This window comes from Athene cunicularia (assembly GCF_003259725.1).
Source record: "Athene cunicularia isolate RWA chromosome 11 unlocalized genomic scaffold, athCun1 chr11_part1, whole genome shotgun sequence".
NCBI lineage: Eukaryota > Metazoa > Chordata > Aves > Strigiformes > Strigidae > Athene > Athene cunicularia.
In genome coordinates, this window is record NW_020799113.1 from 1060388 (window position 1) to 1081799 (window position 21412).

At 44.4% G+C, this 21412-nt stretch overlaps 1 protein-coding gene across 1 annotated transcript; it reads left to right on the top strand.

The window, feature by feature from the left end:
• Positions 1 to 9284: 9284 nt before the first annotated feature.
• Positions 9285 to 20843, top strand: COTL1 (coactosin like F-actin binding protein 1). The gene is made up of 3 exons (XM_026856911.1): positions 9285 to 9306; positions 9742 to 9899; positions 19480 to 20843. The coding sequence occupies exons 1-3, from the start codon at positions 9285 to 9287 to the stop codon at positions 19588 to 19590; spliced, it is 291 nt and encodes a 96-aa protein (XP_026712712.1). The 3' UTR covers positions 19591 to 20843.
• Positions 20844 to 21412: the final 569 nt, after the last annotated feature.

Below are 21412 nucleotides of genomic sequence, written 5' to 3' on the forward strand. Positions count from 1 at the left end.
CCCCCCCCCCCCCTTTGCATAATTTTTCATTGCTTCTCGGTTATAAACAAGATAAAACGCTTCATTAGCGATGGTCTCCTTGTTTAGTACTGCAGTTTCAAAGCAAAAAAAGACTGAAAAATTTTTGCAGCTTAAAAGATGCAGTCATACAGATAATTTTGCAATAAAATTCTATCAGTCGTATTCATAGCGCTGAAGCGGCTGCAGTTAGAAGGCTTGCTCGGATTTTTTAAGAACGGGAAACCGGAGAAGAGAGTGGTTATGCCAGAGATCGGCTTGAACAATACAGCACAGAAAACAATCGTATATGTGGTGTTGCACAACCGCAACAGTTGCAGCTCTGGGTTTAAACGTGGCAGTTGATTGTTGAACAGTTTGTTGTAGAACATTAACAGGAGAAACAAAGCCTGGGGAAAATGAAAATAAATGGAGGAATATTTAACTTCATCGGATCTTAACTTCCCATGTGTTTTAGAAATGTGGGCTTTGATTTTTCTCAAAATAACTCCAAGGGGGGAATTGTATAGCTTCTCCTCCTGTCTTGGCTGCTATTTAACAATGCCACCAAGTGACGTGAGGTATGAAGCATTTGTAACTAATACTGGACTATAACAAAGTCTTCCTCGCCTAGTTACTCTACGATCAGGTATGATGGTTAACCTGTACTTTTAGAATTCGGTATCTGGACTGTGCAGGAATTGTGTGTTGAGCAGTCGCTCCCCTCTGCAGGTGGGGCGAGTCCCGAGGCGCTGTGGTCAGAGTCCCACAGCTATCGAAACGCCAGTGCCTGCCCAGATTGGTCTGTCAAGCCCTAGGGCTTGGCTGTATTTTACTGAGCTGGAGGGGAGGATTTCCAGTAACTTAAAGGAGGGCAGGACCAGACTGATATTTATTGGTCAATAAGTATCATAGGAGAAAAATATGTTTTAGCCCTTGGAAGGTAGCCACTGAATCAAGATGGTTCAGAGTGCTCTGCTATGACATTTGCTAGATGTAACAGAGCTACTGATTTCCAGCTGTTCTTGAGACCTTCGCAGGGAAAATTCTCAAAACTGCAAAGGATCCTCTTGTAGGTGATGTCAGAAGAGCTGATGCCCTGTACTGCAAGAATTCCTTCCCCCTCAAGTCTTCTTAATGGGCGACATAAGGAAAAAAGTGATTATCTTGGCACATGGAGAAACCCAGGGCTCAGTACTTTTGAAGTTCATGCCAATGTTATCTGAAGGGTTAGTAGTTTTCTTGGAAGGTCAACGGCTTCAGTATCTGAATGCCATGTTCCCTGTCTCCTCTGGTGGCCAAGATAACTGAGCATCTCCAGGGTCTCCAGACATCTAGGGCTTGCAGAGGAACCCTCCCCATTCATTTTTTTTCTCCTTGTTTTTAAGGAGTTAATGTCTTGTTTTATCTGAACTGATTTTTAATGCTTTGTCTGGAGTGGCACCCTCTCAAGAACAGTTCCTATCTTCCCTAAGACAATACTTTTAGCCAGTGGCTAAGCAGGCAGAGAGTCTTTGGCAGAGAGCAGGCACCGGGTTGGGCTGGGTAGGATGGGTATAACAACTAATGGAGGAACATATTGCACTTTGGAACATGGCCAGTTTTGTTTTCTTGCCATCATTTTCATGTGCCAAATCCTTATATATAAACAGGGCATTAAAACAAACAGAGTTTAAGGAAACCTTGTTTTATACCAGCAAACTGCCAAGCTGGCCCCAATACTGAAACATTTTTACAGCAAAAAAGAAATTTTGCATATTTTAGACATAAGCATGGTAAGGGGAGAGTTAAATAAAGGGCATCTGTGGGGCAGACTGTGGCCTATTGTTAGCCTTTAATGTGGAGCTAAATCCCTTATAGCTGCTCCATTGCTCCCTTTCCCTCTTCCTTCCCATGCACCTGCTACGGGGCTGCTCCTCAAATCCACCTCTGGAGCACAGTTGTTGGAGGTTTAAAGAACTAGTGAAATTCAGGTACCAGGTTCTTGGCTAAGTGCTAGAAAGGATTTTCCTCCACCCACGAATTACAGTGCAGGAGTTGGGGAAACAAGAGAGGCAAGTTTCAGTGCCTCCATCTGTGCAGCAACCCTTCGCCTGGACCACTAGACGTAGTCAGAAAACAAGACTCGTGCCAGCAGTGAAGTTAGAGCTTTCCTGCCCATCTGGAAGAAAGGTGCCAAATGTTACTATGAAGTAGAGGTGGTTGGAATATTTCTACTGAAAGTCATTAAAAAGAATGGGAAGGGATAGGAAGAGCTGCTAAATATTATTCCTTCCTATTGCTACGTCTTCCCTCCTGGTCCACACGCCATCTCCTTCTACATTTTGCAGGAGGGGAGAAGAGCCACTATTAATGCAAACAGCTTCAGAAAATGTGATTAAAAGGTTAAAAAAACCAGCATCAGAATAAACTTCCTTCCTTGTTTTGAATTCCTGTTTTGTGAAAAACACTGCCCTGAAAGCCACAAAGTACTGCAGCTGCCTCTGGTAGAAGCTGAGCATAATTTGGTGGTTGAAGGTGAGAGCGGGAGCTGGAATTGAAAACCTCAGCATGCAAAGCATCACCAAGCCCCTCTGTCAGAGCTCGCTCTGTTCTACTTTCTGCACCATCTATTTCAGTGCTGTTCTGAGTAGCAAACGTCTGCGTTCCCCGCTTTCTTTAATAACCAGTCTTATTAAAAGCACCTTTGGCATGCGGTACATATTGCTTCCCTCCAGGGCATTAAATTACAGAGCGGGCGGTGTCAGTGTGTGCTAATTCATGTGGCTCTGAGACCAAGAAGGTCTTTTGTGCCAGTTTGGAAGACATTTGCCTGTGGTGGATATCCTGCCTTATGCAACGACAGGGGTTAGGAAGGGCTGGAGGGGGTTGTTGGTAGCATGGTTGTATTTTTGCTTTTTCTTTCCCCCCCATACATAACTCTTTTCAGGCACACCATGGCCCAACCCTTTCCTGATTCTGCCAGCCTCCTCAGGGAACGAGAGTGGTTGAGGACAAAGGGAATATAGCAAGGAACTGAAATTGCTTCTTTTAATGGCAGTAGTGGTTCAAAAAGACCATGTTAGAAACCAGCTCTCTGCAAAGCTCCAGCAAGGCTCTGTGGGCTGCTCTTGAAGGAACGGCCGACAGAGCGGGGTGCTGAGCTCCTGGGGCAGGCAAGGGCCGTGCCCTGAGCCAGGAGCTGCTCTGCAGCCCCTCTACCTTGTGTGGGTTTCATTACTCGCTCTGCTCTACTCTCAGATACACATTGCACATCAGACCTGCATGTCACATATCCTGGGGTGGAGGCTTTTCCTTCCTAAGCTCTTTACTAAGCTTTGTGTACTAGCAGAAGAGTTTAAGGAACTGCATAATCAAACTATCACCCTTTTCCCATCCCACTGTTTGGGAACAGCATTTGGCACTCTTCAAGGAAGACAACATGGTAAGAAAAGCTCCAGTGCCCTTTTGTTCAGGGGCCCAGGGTTATGCTGCAAGCACAGCCTGAACCCTGGACTTTCGCGTATCTTGCTGTCAAGGTCTGTGTCAGGTCACAAGATGACTCAGACACTTTGGCTGAGAGGTTGTAGACTTGTGCTTTAGTCTCAGGCAGTAGTATTCTCTGTCCCTCAGATGTGTGAACACCTCTCCTCCAGCCTATCCCGAAGTAAAGTCAAGAGGTTGGTTTCAACCACTGGCACAGTCAAGTCCTTACACGATCAGAGGTGGCTGCTGGTGGCACTTCCTCTTGCAGTCCTGCGTAATGACCGACATACAGGGCTGCATTGGCCTTTGTCTGATCCAGAGAGTCTGGAGACCAAAGTTGAGGACATTAATTGTATCAGGGTCATTAAACACACAGTGTAGACACCCCCTGTGTCTTCTGGCTAAGGACTGTTTTGGTTGGGCTTAACAGCACAGATTATGTCTGCATTAAACAAGGACTTAATTCAAGGCTTTTGATCCATTTTACTTCACAGTTACAGCTCTTCCCTCTGCAGATGGCATGAGTCCAGATGTAGCATTAATTTGTTGTTTAGTAGTACCTGCCATCAGCACACTTTTAAAAAAAAAACAAAACAGCTGAGCTGGTGGATTTGAAGCCAGAAACAGATAAGTGTTGAGGGTTATTGTACGGAAGGATGTGAAGACTCTTGGGGTTTTTTGTTGTTATTTTTAATTTCAAAGTCTCATAACTGAGCTGGTGATACTGTTGCTGAGAAGAGTAGAATGATATACAACTGAATACGACTAAAAGTCTGGTCAGAAACATCCACTTAAACTTTTGGGTGATACCTGACTGTAGCAGACAGCTTGCCTCAGTTTCTGTACTACGAAGCAGCAGAGCATTGCATTGTCTCTGTCTGTGGTTTAATGTTTTTTAAAGTATGTATTCTGCCATTAAGTAACAGAGAGGTCGGGAGACTGTATTTCCCCCCCCATGCCACACGTGAACAGTTGTTTTTCAGTGCATCTCTGACAAAAGAAATAATGAGCCTTTTATTTGGAAAGCCCTAGTCCAGATAAATAATTGCAGTGACAGCATGAAATGGGATAGTTATTCATGTGTCTGCAAAGATCAAACCAAAACCATTCTGTGCATTCAGCACGAGGAAGAACTGAAAATCTGTGGTCTGAAATGAATACCCTATAAAATAATTTCTGGTTGACATAAAACAATAGGAAGGAAATAGAGATAGAATTGGCTCCTAAGACAAATGCAAGCTCTTTGGGGCTTACGACAACTGTCCTATAAAGCCTGGCCTGCATATAAAATTTAGGAGCTAAGAGTTGAGTGATCACCAAGAATATGTTGGCACCTGAAGTTGTAGGAAAGGTTTGTAAAAATGCATGAGGACATATAATGAGATAGGTGCTTATCTGTATTTGATTACATGTCAGGTTGCTAAAATAGGCTTTGTAAATCAGGCTCCTACTGCTTTTGTTGTCCTTCTGTAATGTTGGTTCGGCTTGCCTGCTTTCCCTTAATATCTACTTAAAGGAAGACCCGGGGCCATGGGTGGCTTATGGGAATTTCACACTGTCTTTGCAGCATTTTCCTGCTCCTGGGCCCTCCTTGCTCGCTGTGAAAGTCCTGCTCGTGGGAGGGTCAGCTGAAGTGGCGTGCATTTGACAGCGATCTCCCGGCTGCCAGATGGAGCTGTGGCTTAGACTGTCCCTTGCAGTGCACAGGAGGTTGTTTTAGGCAATATCCTCATTCATTTTTGTGGGAGTAACTCTTCAGGTTGAGTTCTGCACTGAAATAGTAACTCTTTGCATTCAGTTTAGTTTTGTAGTGCTTAATTAAAATAGCATTGCTGTGGGTCCTGCATCTTACCATCTTCTGCTAGGCATAAGAGCAGGTAAAGAAGAGAGTTGTGTCTTTTGCATGGTCTTTGATTTGGGGCCTGCCTGGCCCATCCTTCTGGCTGACAAATGCAACTGCTCCTCTCTTCAGGAAAGGGGAACAAAGATGGATCCCCTGTTTTCTCCCACTCTGCCCTCCAGTCTATAACCAGGTCAGGAGAGAGACCACTACGGGACCAGTCACTGGGGTAGCAGCAACTCATTCTGATGAAACGCTGCCGGTGGTTTCACTGGGCATGGGCAGCCTGGGGTCATTGTCCCCATGCACTTGTGTCCTGAGTATCCTGTACCAGTGTCAGCCACCCTGGGTCACACCGAGAACGTTTGGTACCCCACTAAAGTATGCCCTGGGGGCCAAACTTTTTGTATTTTTCTTAATGACCATGTCTGCATGGTGCAAGGCAGCATTGCATCAGATATATCAGGGCTTCAGTACAGGGTTAAAGAGGGAAAACCCAGTGTTTTCTGTCTGCACTTCTAGCCACGTGACTACGGGGGTGACTGAGGAGGTGGAAAATTGACAAATTAATCTAAAATTAATCCAATTGAAACAAAATAAATCCTTCGTGAAACCTGTCACATGCCATCAGTAATTTCTTGTTGGCCAACACAAAAGCAGATGATTCCATCAGCTGTATGTGACCTTGATTCAGCAGGCAGGTGAAGCTGGGAGCAGTGGCCTTATCTTGGCATGTCTCTTGGCTTGGCCATTCAGAGCTGAAAGAACCGTGATGCTTTTCACAGGGTATTTCGTTCCTGCAGCTATTATCTTTTACTGATGACTCAGTGCATTTTAACCTAATGGGGAATTTTTTAGTACAGCTGAACCAAAGGGTTTGAGTCGATGAAAAACAGGGGAATGCCATCAAGGAAATCTCTGCAGCTTGGCATCGAGCTTTGTTGACAGCCAAGGGCAGCTTAATCAGTATATTTGGAAAATCCTGCCTACTGATAAGTAAGGGGTTTGGAGAAAAATACTAAGTGATGCTCGTTAAGGCATTCATTGTACTTCGAATTGTTTGTATAGCCCTGTTGTCATGCTGTACAACCATACTTAAAGGAGTAGTGATATGAGTAGGGATTAATGTTAATTTCTGCTGTTCGTAACTTGTGAGATCTCAAATAAGGCTGCTATTTCCCTTCTACCCAGATCTATTATTTGCTTCTCTCTGCCCCGAAACTCATGGCTTAGTGACTAGGAAGGTGGTTGCATAGAGCTAGGCAGGATTTCCTCTTTCAGAGGAAATCTACTGTCTCTCTTTGATTTGTTACACTCTCCCACACACCCAGCAAATTCCTAAACCCACTGTAAGTGTGAAGAGGCAGGGGGTGGGGGGTAAATATTAATGCTCTGAGATTTCTAGGGGAGTTGGCAGGGCTGGCATTGATGACTTATAGCACAGCGAGGTGATCTGGCAGGGTAGAACTGATTAACTGTGAAACAGGAAATCTGGGAGTGTAAAAGAACTTGCGTTTTGATCCCATTATCACTCCGAACATGTTTCAGACTAATTGTGAAACTCAACTACTTCTGCTCAGGGATTTTGACCTGCACTTGGAGGGGATCCTACCCAGGCTGAACTAGTGCTAAAAACCTCCACATCTGTCCCTGTTGCCCTTTTAGGAAAGGAGACATGTTAATTGCTCAGGGCTCCAATTCACATTCCCTCTTGGCTTTTTCTGCAGCTGCTGAAATGCTCCTCAGCTGCTGCAGTTCACAGACTGGCACATCAAGTTAAAGCCTCACGTATGGGTAGTTTATATGAAATACACTGGACTGAAAATTGTGGCAGCTGGAGCGCCTGTTCTGCCTACTGTGGGGATACAACCTCCGTGGGGAGAGAGGAGGAGGGAGCACGCAGCTGGGGTGTAACCGTTCAAGCCCCCACAAGTAAACCAGCCCCAGGTAAATTCTGCCCAAGATGGTGACTCAGAGCCCCACATCCAACCTCAGTTGCTCATTAAACTTACTGAGACCTGACATGATAAAGTAAGAGTTGCTCATAGTCACTGAGTAGTAGGTGATCTAATAGATAAAAGCCCACATGGAATTGCTGGGTTTGGCTCTCTTCAGTGCCACTGATCAAGCTGCTTTCAGACAGGATGGGAAAACGCTCCCAACCTTTCTGCTGAGAAGCAAATCCTCCTGCTGCCAGTGATCCGTGGGGTTCATGTCAAATTAAAGTTCACATCACAGAAAAATTCCTTCAACCTGCTTTCTACGTTGCTATGAAAAAGCACTGCAGAAAAACTTGTAATTCTTCACATTCATTATATTTTTTCGTTGTTTTTATTATAAACGGGCATATTCCAAAGCAGTCTTCAGGATCAGTGGCAGCGTTTGGTAGAAGGGGCAGGGATGACAAACCTACGTACTCAAGGTGGAAAGTGATGGGTCCATGGGAAAGGCTGAGACACGGTTACAGTATAGTAGGGGCCAGGACTTGATGACATTAAAGTGCCTTCCAGCACTGTGTTCCCATAGGAACCACAGTACAATTCTTAGCAGAGTGTGGCCTCCTTTCTTGTCAGATCTGGGAAAGCAAGTTTTTTTTCATAGCACTGTTAATAGTAACGTTAGGGGATTTACTGTCTCTCTTCACCTTGGGTATTTCCTGGCTGTCGGTTCATTTATGGTTCTAATCAATCTTGGGAAGAGGATTTACTGTCAGAAACAGGAGTCTCTCTGTGCATTTCTTGTACTTGCCAGTAATAGGGTATCTGAGAGAATTCTGTTTGCCTACACTGTTGATACACAACTCTTATCTCCTTCCAAAGGTCCATGTGGATTTTTCTTCTGAGTAAGATCTCTTTCTCTGTTTCAAATTTGAAACCTTTAGAGGAGTTTGTTTCAAATGTTGTACTGGCTCACACATCTCCCTCCATACTTTTTCCATTTTTCCCCAGTAGTCTTCTGTCAGTGGCAAAAAAGTACATAGAGAACAAAGTAGGGAGAACATGGGTGGGGTCTTTTTCAGACTTTAAAACTTATCTTTTATAAGGGGACGATGCCTTTACTCACACTTCAGCAAAACAAAGTGTTAAAGGAGCTCTGAGATCTGTCGGCTCTCAGAGAAATCCCACTTTTTTTGCACTGATTCCTAGTAGCTTATTTTCTGGGGCTGAGCAATTTAGAAGCACTTCTCCCCCGTCCCCAGAGCTCCTGGGGCTGTCCTGATCGTTCATGGAGCGTGCTGTAACGGATCCAGGGCTGGGGATGTTGGCAAACGTAACTACACCTGGAGCCTGCGTTTTCACCTGGCAGTAGTCAAGACGGTGAATAACTGTAAAACATGTTGAACTGGTCACAACAAGTGTAACGAGGATTAACATGATTCTTTTCAAACAGCAAGTTTGTTCTTTCGTTTTGAGTCATCTCATTTAATTTAAAAGGTCTTGAGTGACCTGTAACAGATGAAGTAGCTATGATTAGGTATATTCCACGATTGCACAACTGCCCATCTGCTCTGCTTTTCTGCACAATCCTGGTTGAAGGCTCCAGCATTGTGCATGCCACCGAGGCTGGGGATATGAGTGGATGGTATCACACACTTTCTAAGTGCCTGTGATCATGAAGGCGTCCAACTGCCTCGGTTGATGAGTCACCCTGCAATGAAGGAACGAACTCTTCGAGACAAGGAGTTTACAAGGTTTTTATGCATATGGCCAGACTAAATAAGTAGTCTGGTGTGATATAGCAGAAACCAGCTGTGAAACAAAGACCAGAACTGTTCTAAAATCCAAGGCCTTTCTCTACAGGGCTTTGGAAGAAGTAGAAAAGCACATCTGGGGAAGTAATTGCAGATTTTTCTTTTGCTCCTTCTTCTCCCCTCCTTCTTATAAACTCAAAACTACAGGTGAGCCAGAAACGTTGCTGAAGGGAAGGAGGGGAGAGGATCAGATTTGCACAATGGCCAGTTTCTGCGTATATGTTATAAAATATGACCCTAATCCTGCTGTCCTGTAAGAAAGAGACACTGGGAAATCCTTTCTTCTCTTCTTGACCAGTAACCTGCAGGTGACTGATCTGCCTGAAGGTGTAACGGGGGTTAGCTCTGTGCTCTTGAAGTGCCCGTTGACTGTATTTTAGCCATTTCCAAACTCACTAGCAGCACACTAATGTAGCATGGGCTGGCCAGCACAGCCAGTTTCCTCCCAGTAACTGAGAGCACCCCAGGAAGAGGCAGGCCTAACACTGGCAAAGCACACCTTGCAAGCAAAGGGCATTTAAGCAGTGCCCCTGTATTGCCCTGTTAATGCTGAACACTGGTGTTATGACACAGGATCTGAGCCTTGGCTTGGTCTTTAAGTTGTGAACAATAGTCTCACCCTGAACAACGGCAAGGCAGGGATGTTTCTGGTTTGAATCATTTTATCCTTTTTGCTTTGTCTCTCCAGATGATGTTCGATTGTTTGGCTTTGTCCGATTCACCACCGGTGATGCCATGAGCAAGCGAGTCAAGTTTGCCCTCATCACTTGGATTGGAGAGGATGTCAGTGGCCTGCAGAGAGCCAAAACTGGGACCGACAAGACTCTGGTCAAAGAAGTAGTACAGGTAACCTCTTCCTTCTGCTTCTAATCGCCAGTTCTCAGCACTTTTAGCTCTACAGACACCAGCAGGAAAGAGGGGGAAGGATTGGATCATCCCTCAATTTAGTAGCTAATCCTTTAAAAAGAAGACAGTTTCCCATTGCCTGTCTTCCTACTAGGAAGATTTAACATCTGCCCTTTGAGCACTCAGGCATAAAGAAGCACATTTGAGCTTAAGGCTTTCTTAACTATTTCATGAGGAAGGAATATATGCACTCCCCTCCTTGTCACCATTAAGATGTTTCTCATCTTCCTTGATACGGAAATAATATAATATTGAATGGCAGAGAACAAGGCAGTATTAAGCAGGTAAAATTAAACAGAAAACCCCACGCCCTTGTTTAAACTTCTCTTGAGGCGTTTTGTCTCTGCACATTGAATTCGTGGACCTAGTCAACTGAAGTCTGAGGTTCCTATCAGTACCAATTAACTAACAGCTCTTAATAGATAACTAGATTTGAATAGTCTTATGTTTGTCCTTGGCGTGTCAGGAAAAAAGAGAAATGTGTTTGGTACACACCTTGGAAGGGCTTCACTAGAATTTGTGTGCCCCAACTGAGCTTACCATTTGACTCAGCCAAGGCCTCCCAGCACACTCTGAGCCAGACTTGCTCTGTTGGGCTCCAAGCTCAATCCAAGTGAGTGAAAACAAAAAATAGCCATGAGAGAATTGGGGAAGGCTGCAAAGAACTGCTGCCAAAAACCTGACTTTAATGGAAAAGATGCTAATGTTTAGCAAGTTTCCTCTGAAGAAGTATTTAAAGCAAGATTATCTTTTTCATCTAAACTTAGGGCCAGCTCTCCAATGCCTGAGAAATGGTCTTTCTTATGTGCTCGGAGAACAGGCTGGTTATTGAAATAATCTCTCAATAATTGTGTTCTTGACTATGTAAAGAAATCTCCCAATAGGACAATATGAAGGATGAGAATGAAGTCCCTCTCAATTCATTGTTAGTTTGTATGATACAGAAGATTATTTTGAGGTAAGAAGCATGAAGAATGTAATAGATTCATATACTTCTGGAAGATAAGCACTGGTGCTAAATGTTTCAAAATGGGAACTATGCAGAGGGGTCCGTTCTGAAAAGAAAGTTCCATAATGACACCTGAGAGATAGGAAAGAAAATCTCTGTTCATGTGAAGCAGCTGAAACTGTGTAATTGTAGCTGAAGATGAAATTATAGAGTACGAGTGAATGACTCATATAGGAGTCACCAAGCCCAAGATTTTTTAAAAAATATGTTTAGACAATTTATTCCTCTGGAGTTGAATAGCATTCCTGAATGCTGTTCTAAGGTCTGTCCCTCAGGTCTGTTACATATAATTTGCAATTTCATTTGTTTCATCTTTGATTCGTAGTCTGTATGAGTTAATAATCTGGTGGAACATTAACCATTCTTGGCTGTTGCTTAAAAGCTTTCACATTCCAATTAATCTGTACTAAAATATGAAAACAATACAACTCGGGCTTAATACACTTTTATTGAGCAACCATGTCTATAGCCCTCTCCAAAGCATTTCTGAACAGAATGTCAGTGGTGATCTCCTTTCCATAAGAAATTATCTTGACAATTATTTTGAATAGTTCTACATGTGCAACCGAGTCTCCCTGAGTGGGATAAAAGCAGAACTATTTTCTTCTTTTTTATGCATTAATCTGTCAAAAAAAAAAAAAGAGGACAAAGAAAGTCCAACTGAAATTTAGTGGAGGGAATTTATCCCAGATCTATTTTACTCTTCTCTTGACCTTCAAGTACATTCCTAGTCACCCCACTGCTTCTGATTTTTACAGAGATTGAGATGAGTTACACATAGAAGATTACAGTTAGTTGTTTACTGTAATGATAAATGAGAAAGCTGACTCAGTGTTGGTTCATCATTTGGAATAAGTTTACCCTAAAGTGGAAATTTTTTCTTTACTAATGCTGAATCTAGGTTATTGGTAGAGTTTGTCTCTCTGCAGTTGTAGCTGCGTGCATGGCCCATAGGTGCACTTCCCCCATGCCACGTGGCTCTCCTTCCAAGGAGGTGTGGCACAGGGAGGCTTTTTGTACAGCAGATAACAGCTTTGGGTTTGTGATATATAGAAGTGAGTGGTTGGGATTTCAGAACAACAGCTCTTCAGTCTGAGAAGCCCTCAGTAAGACTTGAAGGGCTCTCACTATCTTGTAATATTTGCGAAAGCTAACTGTGGCTCTTTATTTAAGACCAAAGCTCCAGTGTGAGGGGAGGCCTGCTTTATATTCACTGCTATGTTGTAGACGCACTGATGAGCTACGGTTGAGCTCTGCTCAGAGCTGAACAAACGCCAATAAACGTTGTTCTTCCGCTGAGACACTCAAAGTGAAAGACAGCTTGAATACAGCCTAGCAAGCAAAACCCACCACGTTGCATCCGTAGAATAAAGAGTGTCCACACATGGTGATTATTAATGGTCTCCTAGAAGCACCTGCCATAAGGAAAACGCAAGGGATATTAACTGTTGAAGAGTAGATTATGGGTTTGTGAACAAAAGGATGAAATATTATAGAGCAAGGAGAAGAACTGGGTTGCCCTCGCTTTTGTATTCCTCCCTTGGAAGGGGGAGCAGGTGCTCTGAAATCTATAGGGAGGTGGCTTGGGAAGCAATGCTGATAGTCAGAGGAGGAGGTTGCCAAAAGATCTCGCAGGAAGAAAGGACAATTGATTTTTAGCTGTAATAATTGTAAAATTACAGGGATGGATCTCGTCTGGTGCAAATATCCATAGCTCTCCTGGTCTATACTAGCTGAGAATCAGGTCTTCTTGCTTATTTGGGACTATCCTTATTACCTCTTTCACACTGTTGGAAAATGGGTTTTGCATTTATTGTATTTGTTTTGGATTGAAGAAAAATTCATTCTGCATTTAAGGAACATCCAGTAGCTTTTTTTTTTCCACAGCCATTTATTTTCCATCTTTTCCCCTTTACCTGAGCTAGAAATTTTGGATCAAGTCTGTGAACTGGTTCAAGTAGTTCAGCTGAGTGCAGGTTAGAAGTAAGTCCAGGATGGGGAACAAGTGTTTATCTGTATCTTCTTTAGGGTACAGCTAAGTACTAATGCGTGGAGACTCCTGTGTAAATGGAGATGTGGAGTACGGTGATGCAGTCTCCCATCTTTTCTCCACTAAGCTTCTGTCTAGGACAAGGACAGACCTCGGGGTGGGGGGTGGTAGCACGCAACGTCCCGTGCTTTGCAGACTGTTGCTTAAGATGTTCGGGAGTTCATTTCTGGGGTACAGTCTAAGCCTAAATCTAGAGTGATCTAAACTTAACAGCTGGGGAACTTTTAAGAAGCAGTACGCCAGGACGACTTAAACTCCAAGGTGGCACGGCCTGTGTCCTCAGCAGAAGCGTGTCTCACCCTGTGCTGTGGGTGAGCTGGCAGACGAGCCACGCACGCAGCAGACCCCCCAGCATTTGCACAGCTGTAGTTCTGTCACTAGCTGTCATGCCAAGGTTGTACCCAGCTGGCAGTAGATACCAGCTGAACGGAAAGGCTTTGGGCATATTTTCTACTTGGCTAAAAAGGAAATCATCCAAAGCTTGTCTTAAACTCATGTTTTATGTCCTTGGCTGTAAGGATGGTTCTGCCTTTTGCCTCCTTTATATGCACAAGCTGTGGTTCATTCAGCCTCAGGACAAATCTGTCCAGGACACTCTCTGTGCTTTGAGGGCTGTTGTTTTGACCTCTTTTATGCCAGAGGCCCAGGAGAAACAGGTCGGTCAGCTTAAGCTGAGAAATCAAGGCTACTGTAAGCTGCTTGTCATGGCTAGGAACCCCTGCCCGCATGAGGTTGGGTTCAGCCATCAAAATTCCTCCAAGGTGAAACCTGGCAGCTGTGTGTTTTAAGTGCAGGAGTGCCAGACCTTCCAGTGAATGGCCCCCTTCCCTTTGCAGAGAGGCAGGGGGATGATGTTGGGGTGCTTTTCTTCAAGTAAGGACAAGCCCAAGCACAATGGTTGTGGGGCTGGGAGTGGCCGGTGCTGAAGTGGTCTGGTTTTGATGTAAATGCTGAAGAACTGAAAACAGGACTTGGTTTCCCTCTGAGTGTTGCTTCCTCTCTGTGAACTCGTTGCCCTTCATGACTGCATTTCCTACCAGGAGATTTTAACCCTTAGGCAGTGAGGAGGTCTTTTTCCTGACAGGACTGAATTCCCCTGCAGGGCTGTCTCAGCAAAGGGACTGCCCAACCTTTGCCAGTTATTTTATTGCCAGTCTTATTTTCCATAAATTTTGACTCTTCTCTGTTTTTTTTCAGCACTCCTGCCCCCACGAAGTCATGTGCTCTATTATTTGCTTAAATCATATTCAGGATAAAACAGCTCTGTTTCTGTGAGCAAATATTTGCGGCATTTTATTCATTATTTTTTGTGTTGAGGAATTTTTCTGACTGTAGTGATGTCAACAAGTTTACTGAGTTCCTGCTTTGGTGCTCATGTCCACAATGTTTTTTGTTCACCTTTTTCTTTTCCTCTGGATTCCTCACGGCACTGATGCTGGTACCCATGAGGGAGGACCCACTTACGGGGTTGCTGCCCCTGGTCTTGGGACAGATACAGCACATATAAACTCCACGTACGTGCATTAGGTTTGCCATGGTAGTACAGGGGCCTAAACAGAAGATGGTTCAATAGCTTTGTTAGAGGCAGTCAGAAAATCAAACTCATGCAGTAATGGCTATGTCACGGTGGCTTTGAGACAGTTTTTCTGAAGAGGGTGAGTGAGAGCCTGCTGGGAAGGCAAACAGAAAAGTGCTTTTTGACTGTTTTTCATATTCTGGTTTACTGTGATGACCATACCAAATGGATATGGATTTACAAGAACCCCTAGTCCCAGTCTAGAGAAGGTGGTTAACTTTATAAGCAACTTTTTCAGGCCAGAATAAGCAACTTCTCATCACCCCACATCTGACACACAGCCCCGTGACTTTTCCAGTGGGATGCAGCACAGATAGGAAGAATTTGCAGATCAGCTGAAATGTAGTTCCCATTGCTGAGAGATGTGTTTGCCAGAGGTTTGGGCTGGCTTCTCCCAGTGGCTGGAACTGATCCACGTAAAAATTGGCAAGGAGTAAATCTGAAGAGAGGGTTTTTGCTGATAGCTTGGACTCTGACAGCTGATTGCTGGACCAGATTTGGTGTAGCCAGAGTGGAGGGCAGTGCTACTGTTTTGCTGTAGGTGCTTGTTATAGCTCTCCTTGTGTTCACAGAAGCCCTGCTAGAAAATATCTCTGCTGCAGCCATGGGACATGTCCTTTCTTCCCCATGACCCCAGGTCTAGGACTCATACTGTGCTGGAAAAGAAACATGGGTGATGTCTTCTCTTCTGTGCTGCATCTGCACTGAAAATAAGATGACCAGTGGATGGGAGTGGTGACATTAAGCACAGTGGAACTGAGGACTCTGAACATCAGTGGAGGCTGCTGCAAGCCCCAATGTAAATAAAAACAGCAAGAAGCTGCTCAGCTACCTGGCACCGTCCCTAGCTGCTAAGAACCCAAGTGTCTGTAAATGATACAAGGATTTTCCTTCTGGCTTCACGCCTACCCATGCTGGGATTTATAAGGGCCTCTGCAGACCTTTTTTGGTACAGTATCTGCACCAGACAGATATTCCCTTGGCCAGCTTAAGGAAATTTTATGTCCCCATATGCTAAACATTTAGGGCCTGGAATAGGAAGAAAATCTACTCCACCTTTTTTTTTTTTTTCCCCCCACCATAAAGTTGCCTGGAAGAGAAAGGCTGGACTGAGCTTGCTGTAGCAATTTCAGGCATCCCAGGGAGAGATGCAGACTCACTCTTTGCAACCTGACCTGCATGGTTTGAGCCCTTTCTCTTTGTAGTGTTGCATGGAGGTTGACATTGGGTTTGGATTACAAAACTGTGACCCTCTGCTAATCAGGCACAAAGTGAAGCACGTGCTAGATAGGTGTATTGAAGGACCATGAGTAAACCTTACTTTTTACGTTGTGTTCAGTGATTTGAGAGGCAAAGCAAAGAGACTGTGGTCACTGTTGTGTCATGAGAGTGATAAAGATAAATGGCATCATTGTTTTAGTTATCTGTAGGCTGCTGGTGACTCTGAGGTGAACACAAAGGCTAGAATTCACTGGCAGGCCTTTCTGCAGTTGTAAAATGCTTGGGGATAGGGGGAGGAGAAGAGAAAAGGAAGTGGAGGGTGTAAAATGAAGATGCATGTCAGCAAAGCGAGGCCCCAAGCATCAGAGTTATTCACTGCGCCTTAGGCAGCTATAACTTCTGCAGTTCTCTGGAAAGGCATTGGGTATTGGTATGTGTGAGAGAAGAGAGATCAGGGACTCACCCCAATCTCTTAAGGGCAGAAAGAAAATCTGGTGGCAGAACAGAAATCTGGCTGAATTAGGATGCCTGTTGGCATTGCTGTTAGCCACTTGAAGCTAGGAGTTTTTCCAGTGCTTTGTGGAGCTGGTTTGCTGTGATCAGTTATTTCTAATTGCAGATGACAGTCATGCCAAACAAGGACCATTGCCTGGTCTAGCTATCAGGCCCAATTAAATCAGCTGGGAATAGTTTTACATTCTGGCAGTTTCAATGGGGTCAAAAAAAGAGTGAACTCTGAATAAGCTGGCCTTCAGCTGAAATGTGCCGCTGTTGATCATGGGTGCCCAGTCTCCTGATCTGAGAGACAGAGTCCCTCCTGTCTTTCTGCCCTGATGACAACAGGAGGCAGTTTCAACTGTCTCCAAAATATTTATATGCTTCCCTTCCTTCCCCTTATGATTTGCACCCTGAACAAAAGCTCAAGCCCAAAGACCTCAAACAGTGAATTCAGAGTGTTGAGGGATGAAGAAGGGTCAAGCAGGATATCGGAATCAGGCAGGAGTTCCAGGCAGCCAACTCACCAGAAGCATCTTCTCCCCTTGGGGCCAGGCTGGATGAGATGTTGGGTGGGTAAAGCCGGTGTGAAGAACCAAAGAAGCTGCTGAAAGCACCTGCCAGCAGAAAGGAAGAAAGCAAAGAGTTATAAATAGCAGTGACCCAGACTGCAGTCCGAGGGTACAAATCTGGCACAAGAGGAGGCCCAGTCAGCTAAGAGGATATTTAAAAGTGGCCAGGAACAGAATCCATCTGGCCACTGCTAGGGGTGGACTGTTCAAACCTTGCAAGGTGTCTCGATGGCACTGACAGGAAGCAGGGGCTGGTGCCCACAGATATCACCCAGGAATCACCTGGATAACTGTCTAGTTGACAAGACATTTGAGTAATTATCATTACTTCGTGGTACATATAATTTAGTTCCTCTCTGTTCATGCATGAGTGTACTTGCAGTTTTCATTTCAGGATCAGCTGGATTCTGCAAGTGGGCACTGAAGAAAACCTTCCCTTCATTTATAAAATACATACACTTTGCATGGAATCCCTCTCAGGAATTATTTTATGGGCCTGCCTTAGTTCTCACTAAAGTCAGGGCAAAGACTAGCACTGAAGTGGGCTAGTCCTGGACAATCTGCTTCCCGAGTTGAGGAAAATTTGCTAAACCTGTTAGCACATAGAAAAGAGATGCAAAGGCTCAGCTCAAAAATAATGTAGGTAGCACACCTCAGCGAGCATCAAGCAGTTGAGAGTCACTTGTTTGGTCTTAACAAGAGCTGAGCTTTGGAGAGAACTCACACAGGAGATCTGGAAGTAGCACATTTGTGAACATGACCAAATCTAATGTTTTTGGGCAGTTTGCCTCTTCATTTCCCATCTCTCAAAAAAAAAAAAAAAAAGGATTTTTTTTCTCTAAACAATTTCTTTCCCATTTTCCAGGAACTCTGCTAAGGCATGGGATGAGTGCCTGTAATGTCTGTGTGTCCTCACACCAGAAAAGCTGACCGCTGAAGCGTGGAGCAAACGGTGCTGTGAAGCCGTTGTTATTTCTTAAGACTTTGTCTAGCTGTGATAAACCGAAGCAGAGCAGACAAGGCTTCTCATCGCTGCTATAAGCTTTTTTTCTCCCCGCCCCCCCAGCGACTCTTTGGTAGTGAGGATTTCCTACAGTGTGAAACAGGATCAGCTGCAGCCTGGGAGACTGGCGGGGGGGGAGGGAGCTGGTTTCTCTCCCTTCCATTTCTTCCACGCATGAAAGAGGTGCTGAGGCTCTTTCAAGCTGAATCCTTCTCTACCCCCTCCCTTACCCAACTCGGATCAACCAAACTGAAACCCTCAAGATGCTGCCAAATAGAGAGCTCTCCCATAGCTTGGAGTCTGAAACCAATTAGAAATCCTTCTTCATGGTAACAGCTTCTCCCTCAAAGCATCTCCTCATTCTCCCAGGGAGCCTCCATCACCTTTCGGGGCGCTCGTCGCCGAGAGAGCCAGGCACTGCAGCTTTCCCGAGACATTGCAGCAGGGCTGTTGGGGTTTTAATTTTTTTTTTTTTTTTTTGGTTGTTGTCAGTTTGCCCCTGGCCCTGCAGAGTGCAATGGATGCTTGTGCTTGTTCATGCTGTTTGAAACCTCTGTGGCTTGGGGGGAAGGGAAAAAATACACATGCAGTGTTTGCAGTTGTGGTTAGGAAGGAAATAAAATGCTAAAGCAAGAAGGAAATGTGCATGTTTGGTGAAATGTCTGTGCACACACGTGCATGCCACCCTTGCTGTGAGGCAGGAGGGACAGCCCCCACAGAGGCACAGATCCCTGACTGTAGTGACACAGCCCTAAAGGCACCCTGGGATCCCATTGACTCCGATCTGCTGGGGGAAAGGTTTCCCCTGTTCACAACCTCACATCGAAGCACGCTGCCTAAGCCTTGCCCAGCCCCCGTACGTTGCAAAGAGCATCCAAGCAGCAAGCTAGCTGCCCTGCCATACACAAGTGTATTAATAAAGCGTGTCCTTAAAGGTCACTGTGGATCATTAGACCACAGAGCATAGCGGAGCCTATTAAGGACACCAACAGCCTGTCTGGTACGGTTGATTTTGGCCACGATGTGTATTGGATAGTTGAGAAGTCAGTAAATCTACTGAAGTAGACTGATTTGTTCTGGTACCATCTGCGTGTTGCTCAGTCTTTAATTGAAGCATCCTCCTATAGCTGGTGGGGTGTGATACTGTCAGGGACTGCAGTGGAGTGCTGTTCTTTTTTTAGGAGAAGGGGTCCTAAAAAGGGCACAGATAGGATTAGTGGATTGCCCAAGATTATGCTGAGGGTCAGTGGCAGTTAGAAGGTCAACAGTTTTGAGCTTTTTAGTTAGCAGACTACTTCAGAAACTTGACCTCACCTAGCCTGCGCATTTATCACTAGGAAGAGTTGTTGCATAGGGCAGGATTGGGTCTTGCAGCCAGTGACTGCAGAAGTAGATGCATAAATGTTTCTAGGTTAAGTGTTGGATTTTGCCATCACTAGTCTTCTGTCTCATCCACCACTTTCTGTTTATCATTCCTAACACAGTAGATAAGGGTATGCAGCTCATACAGCCAGGAAGCTGGATAACCCATCTTTATTCAGGTACTTGGACAAGTATCCCCTTTTTAAACAGCTTTTTTCTTTATCTCTTGCAGAACTTTGCCAAAGAATTTGTGATCAGTGACCACAAAGAGCTGGATGAGGATTACATCAAGAACGAGTTGAAGAAAGCAGGGGGGGCTAATTATGATGCACAGACTGAGTAAAGGAACAAACCTCCTGGCACCATCACCTGGATCTCAAAGGGAGGGGAAAGGCACAACAAACTAATACAACCGAGAGATGAGGCAACTGAAATCCCCAGCTTTCTGTGTGTGTACCTAAGACCTCCCTTCCTTTGCATACAGCAGACTTTTATTTTCCATTCCAACCCTCTCTGGGGTTCTGTTTGGTTTTTTTTTTCTCCATTTTTTTACTTACAAGTCTGTCGATGTTCTCACATCTGTGGAATTTAGGTTTGGCTCTGCTTTGGTCCTATTCAGCGTTGTGTTTGTAGAGGCTTGCCATTGAGTCCTTCTTCATATGTGTGCATGTCTGTGTGTTTTAGTTGGGTTCAACCTGGTCTCTGAAGGGAGAAAGTTTGGGGGGAGTTCTGAACAGTGATTATTTTCATTTAAAAAAAAAAATTTGTTCTGAGTGATATTCTTGAGAATAATATTTTTTGCTATTCTAGGCTCAGATCAACTTGAGTTGACTTCACTCAAACTCTGATTAAATTGTCTAAGCTTAAACATCCAGCTGAGATGTCACCTAATTGCTTAAACAACCAAGCGAACAAAGAAAAAACTCTTCAACTCTTAATAAATGGGAATAAATTTGCCTTAAACATTGCTTGACAGTTGCTATGCTATGTGCTGCATCTCTATCCCTCCCTCTTAAAAATAAGATCCAACATGATCCGAACGTGGGGGTTATTTTGTTTTTTGGAGTCATCATGGCACAGTAAACTTGAGGGATTTAGAAATGTCTGGACACTTGTTCACTATTTTGTGTACATTGGTCTCTGGGTTTGTATTTGACTTTCCTAATGCTGGGGCTCAGGAGGTGAAACTGAAATGCATAGATTTCCTTTTTAAATGATGTCTGCAGAAATAGCAGCCGCTGAATCCTAGCAGCCTTCTCTGCCCATGTCCCCCCTGGGTTTTTTTGCAGTTAAATACAACATCATCAGTTATCTGGGGCCTTCAGGCACTGAACCATCCTGCAGCTGTGACTGAGGGATGGAGCAGGGCAGCTCTGTCCCAGTCGGGATGAAACATTCAGCAGCAGAGGCCCAGAGATAACCTGGGCACAGTTTGTTTGGTACCAGACGGTTTGTTTGGGGGGCTTCTTTGTATGTTTTTTTTTCACATCAAAGGTAATTGTCCCCAGAATTATGTCTAGGGGGAAACTGTGTTGTACTGGGGCTTGGGAGTCAGTGATATAAACCCATTACAGAAATAAATGTTTTTCAGGAACAGTTCTCAGTGACTCTGTCGTTCTTTTACCTTCCCTGCAACTACAAGCCTATATTTAAAAGGTCTCTTACTCCTGGGTGTAAGGCTTTGAGCTCTTGCTATCTTGGGGCTGTTACGAGAATTAAACACTTGTTTAAATGTAAAAAGATCTCAGTGCCTGCAGCCCTTGTCTGCTCGTCTCTGCTGTGAAAGGCAGAGGTGACCACAGTGCATCTGACACACTTTTTATTCAGCAGCTCTACATCTAAATTTCCAGCGCCAAAATGCCAAGTGGGAATTATAATTAGGTCAAAGAGAATTTCACACCCACGTAAAATAAATGTAGAGGGGTCAGGAACAGATTTGGGAGCAAGACGACGCTTTCAGGGTGAAGTTTTGCAGCTTCCTGCACAGGGTTACATGGCATTACAATTCTGGACTGAAATTACCAAAACTTGAAAGGAGAGAAATGGTTATTTTTTACAGGACTGACAGTAGGGATAAACGTAACTAATGGGGAAGAGCTTTGCTGAAAGCTTGTGATTCTCTGAGGCTTTGCCTTACTGGGTCAGTGACCACAGTAAACTTGTAT

Coding starts and splice junctions, on each gene's coding strand:
- COTL1 (XM_026856911.1), top strand. CDS start 9,285: ATGACCCTAATCCTGCTGTCCT. Junction 9,307..9,741: donor GACCCTAATCCTGCTGTCCT/GTAAGAAAGAGA, acceptor TTGTCTCTCCAG/ATGATGTTCGATTGTTTGGC. Junction 9,900..19,479: donor TGGTCAAAGAAGTAGTACAG/GTAACCTCTTCC, acceptor TATCTCTTGCAG/AACTTTGCCAAAGAATTTGT.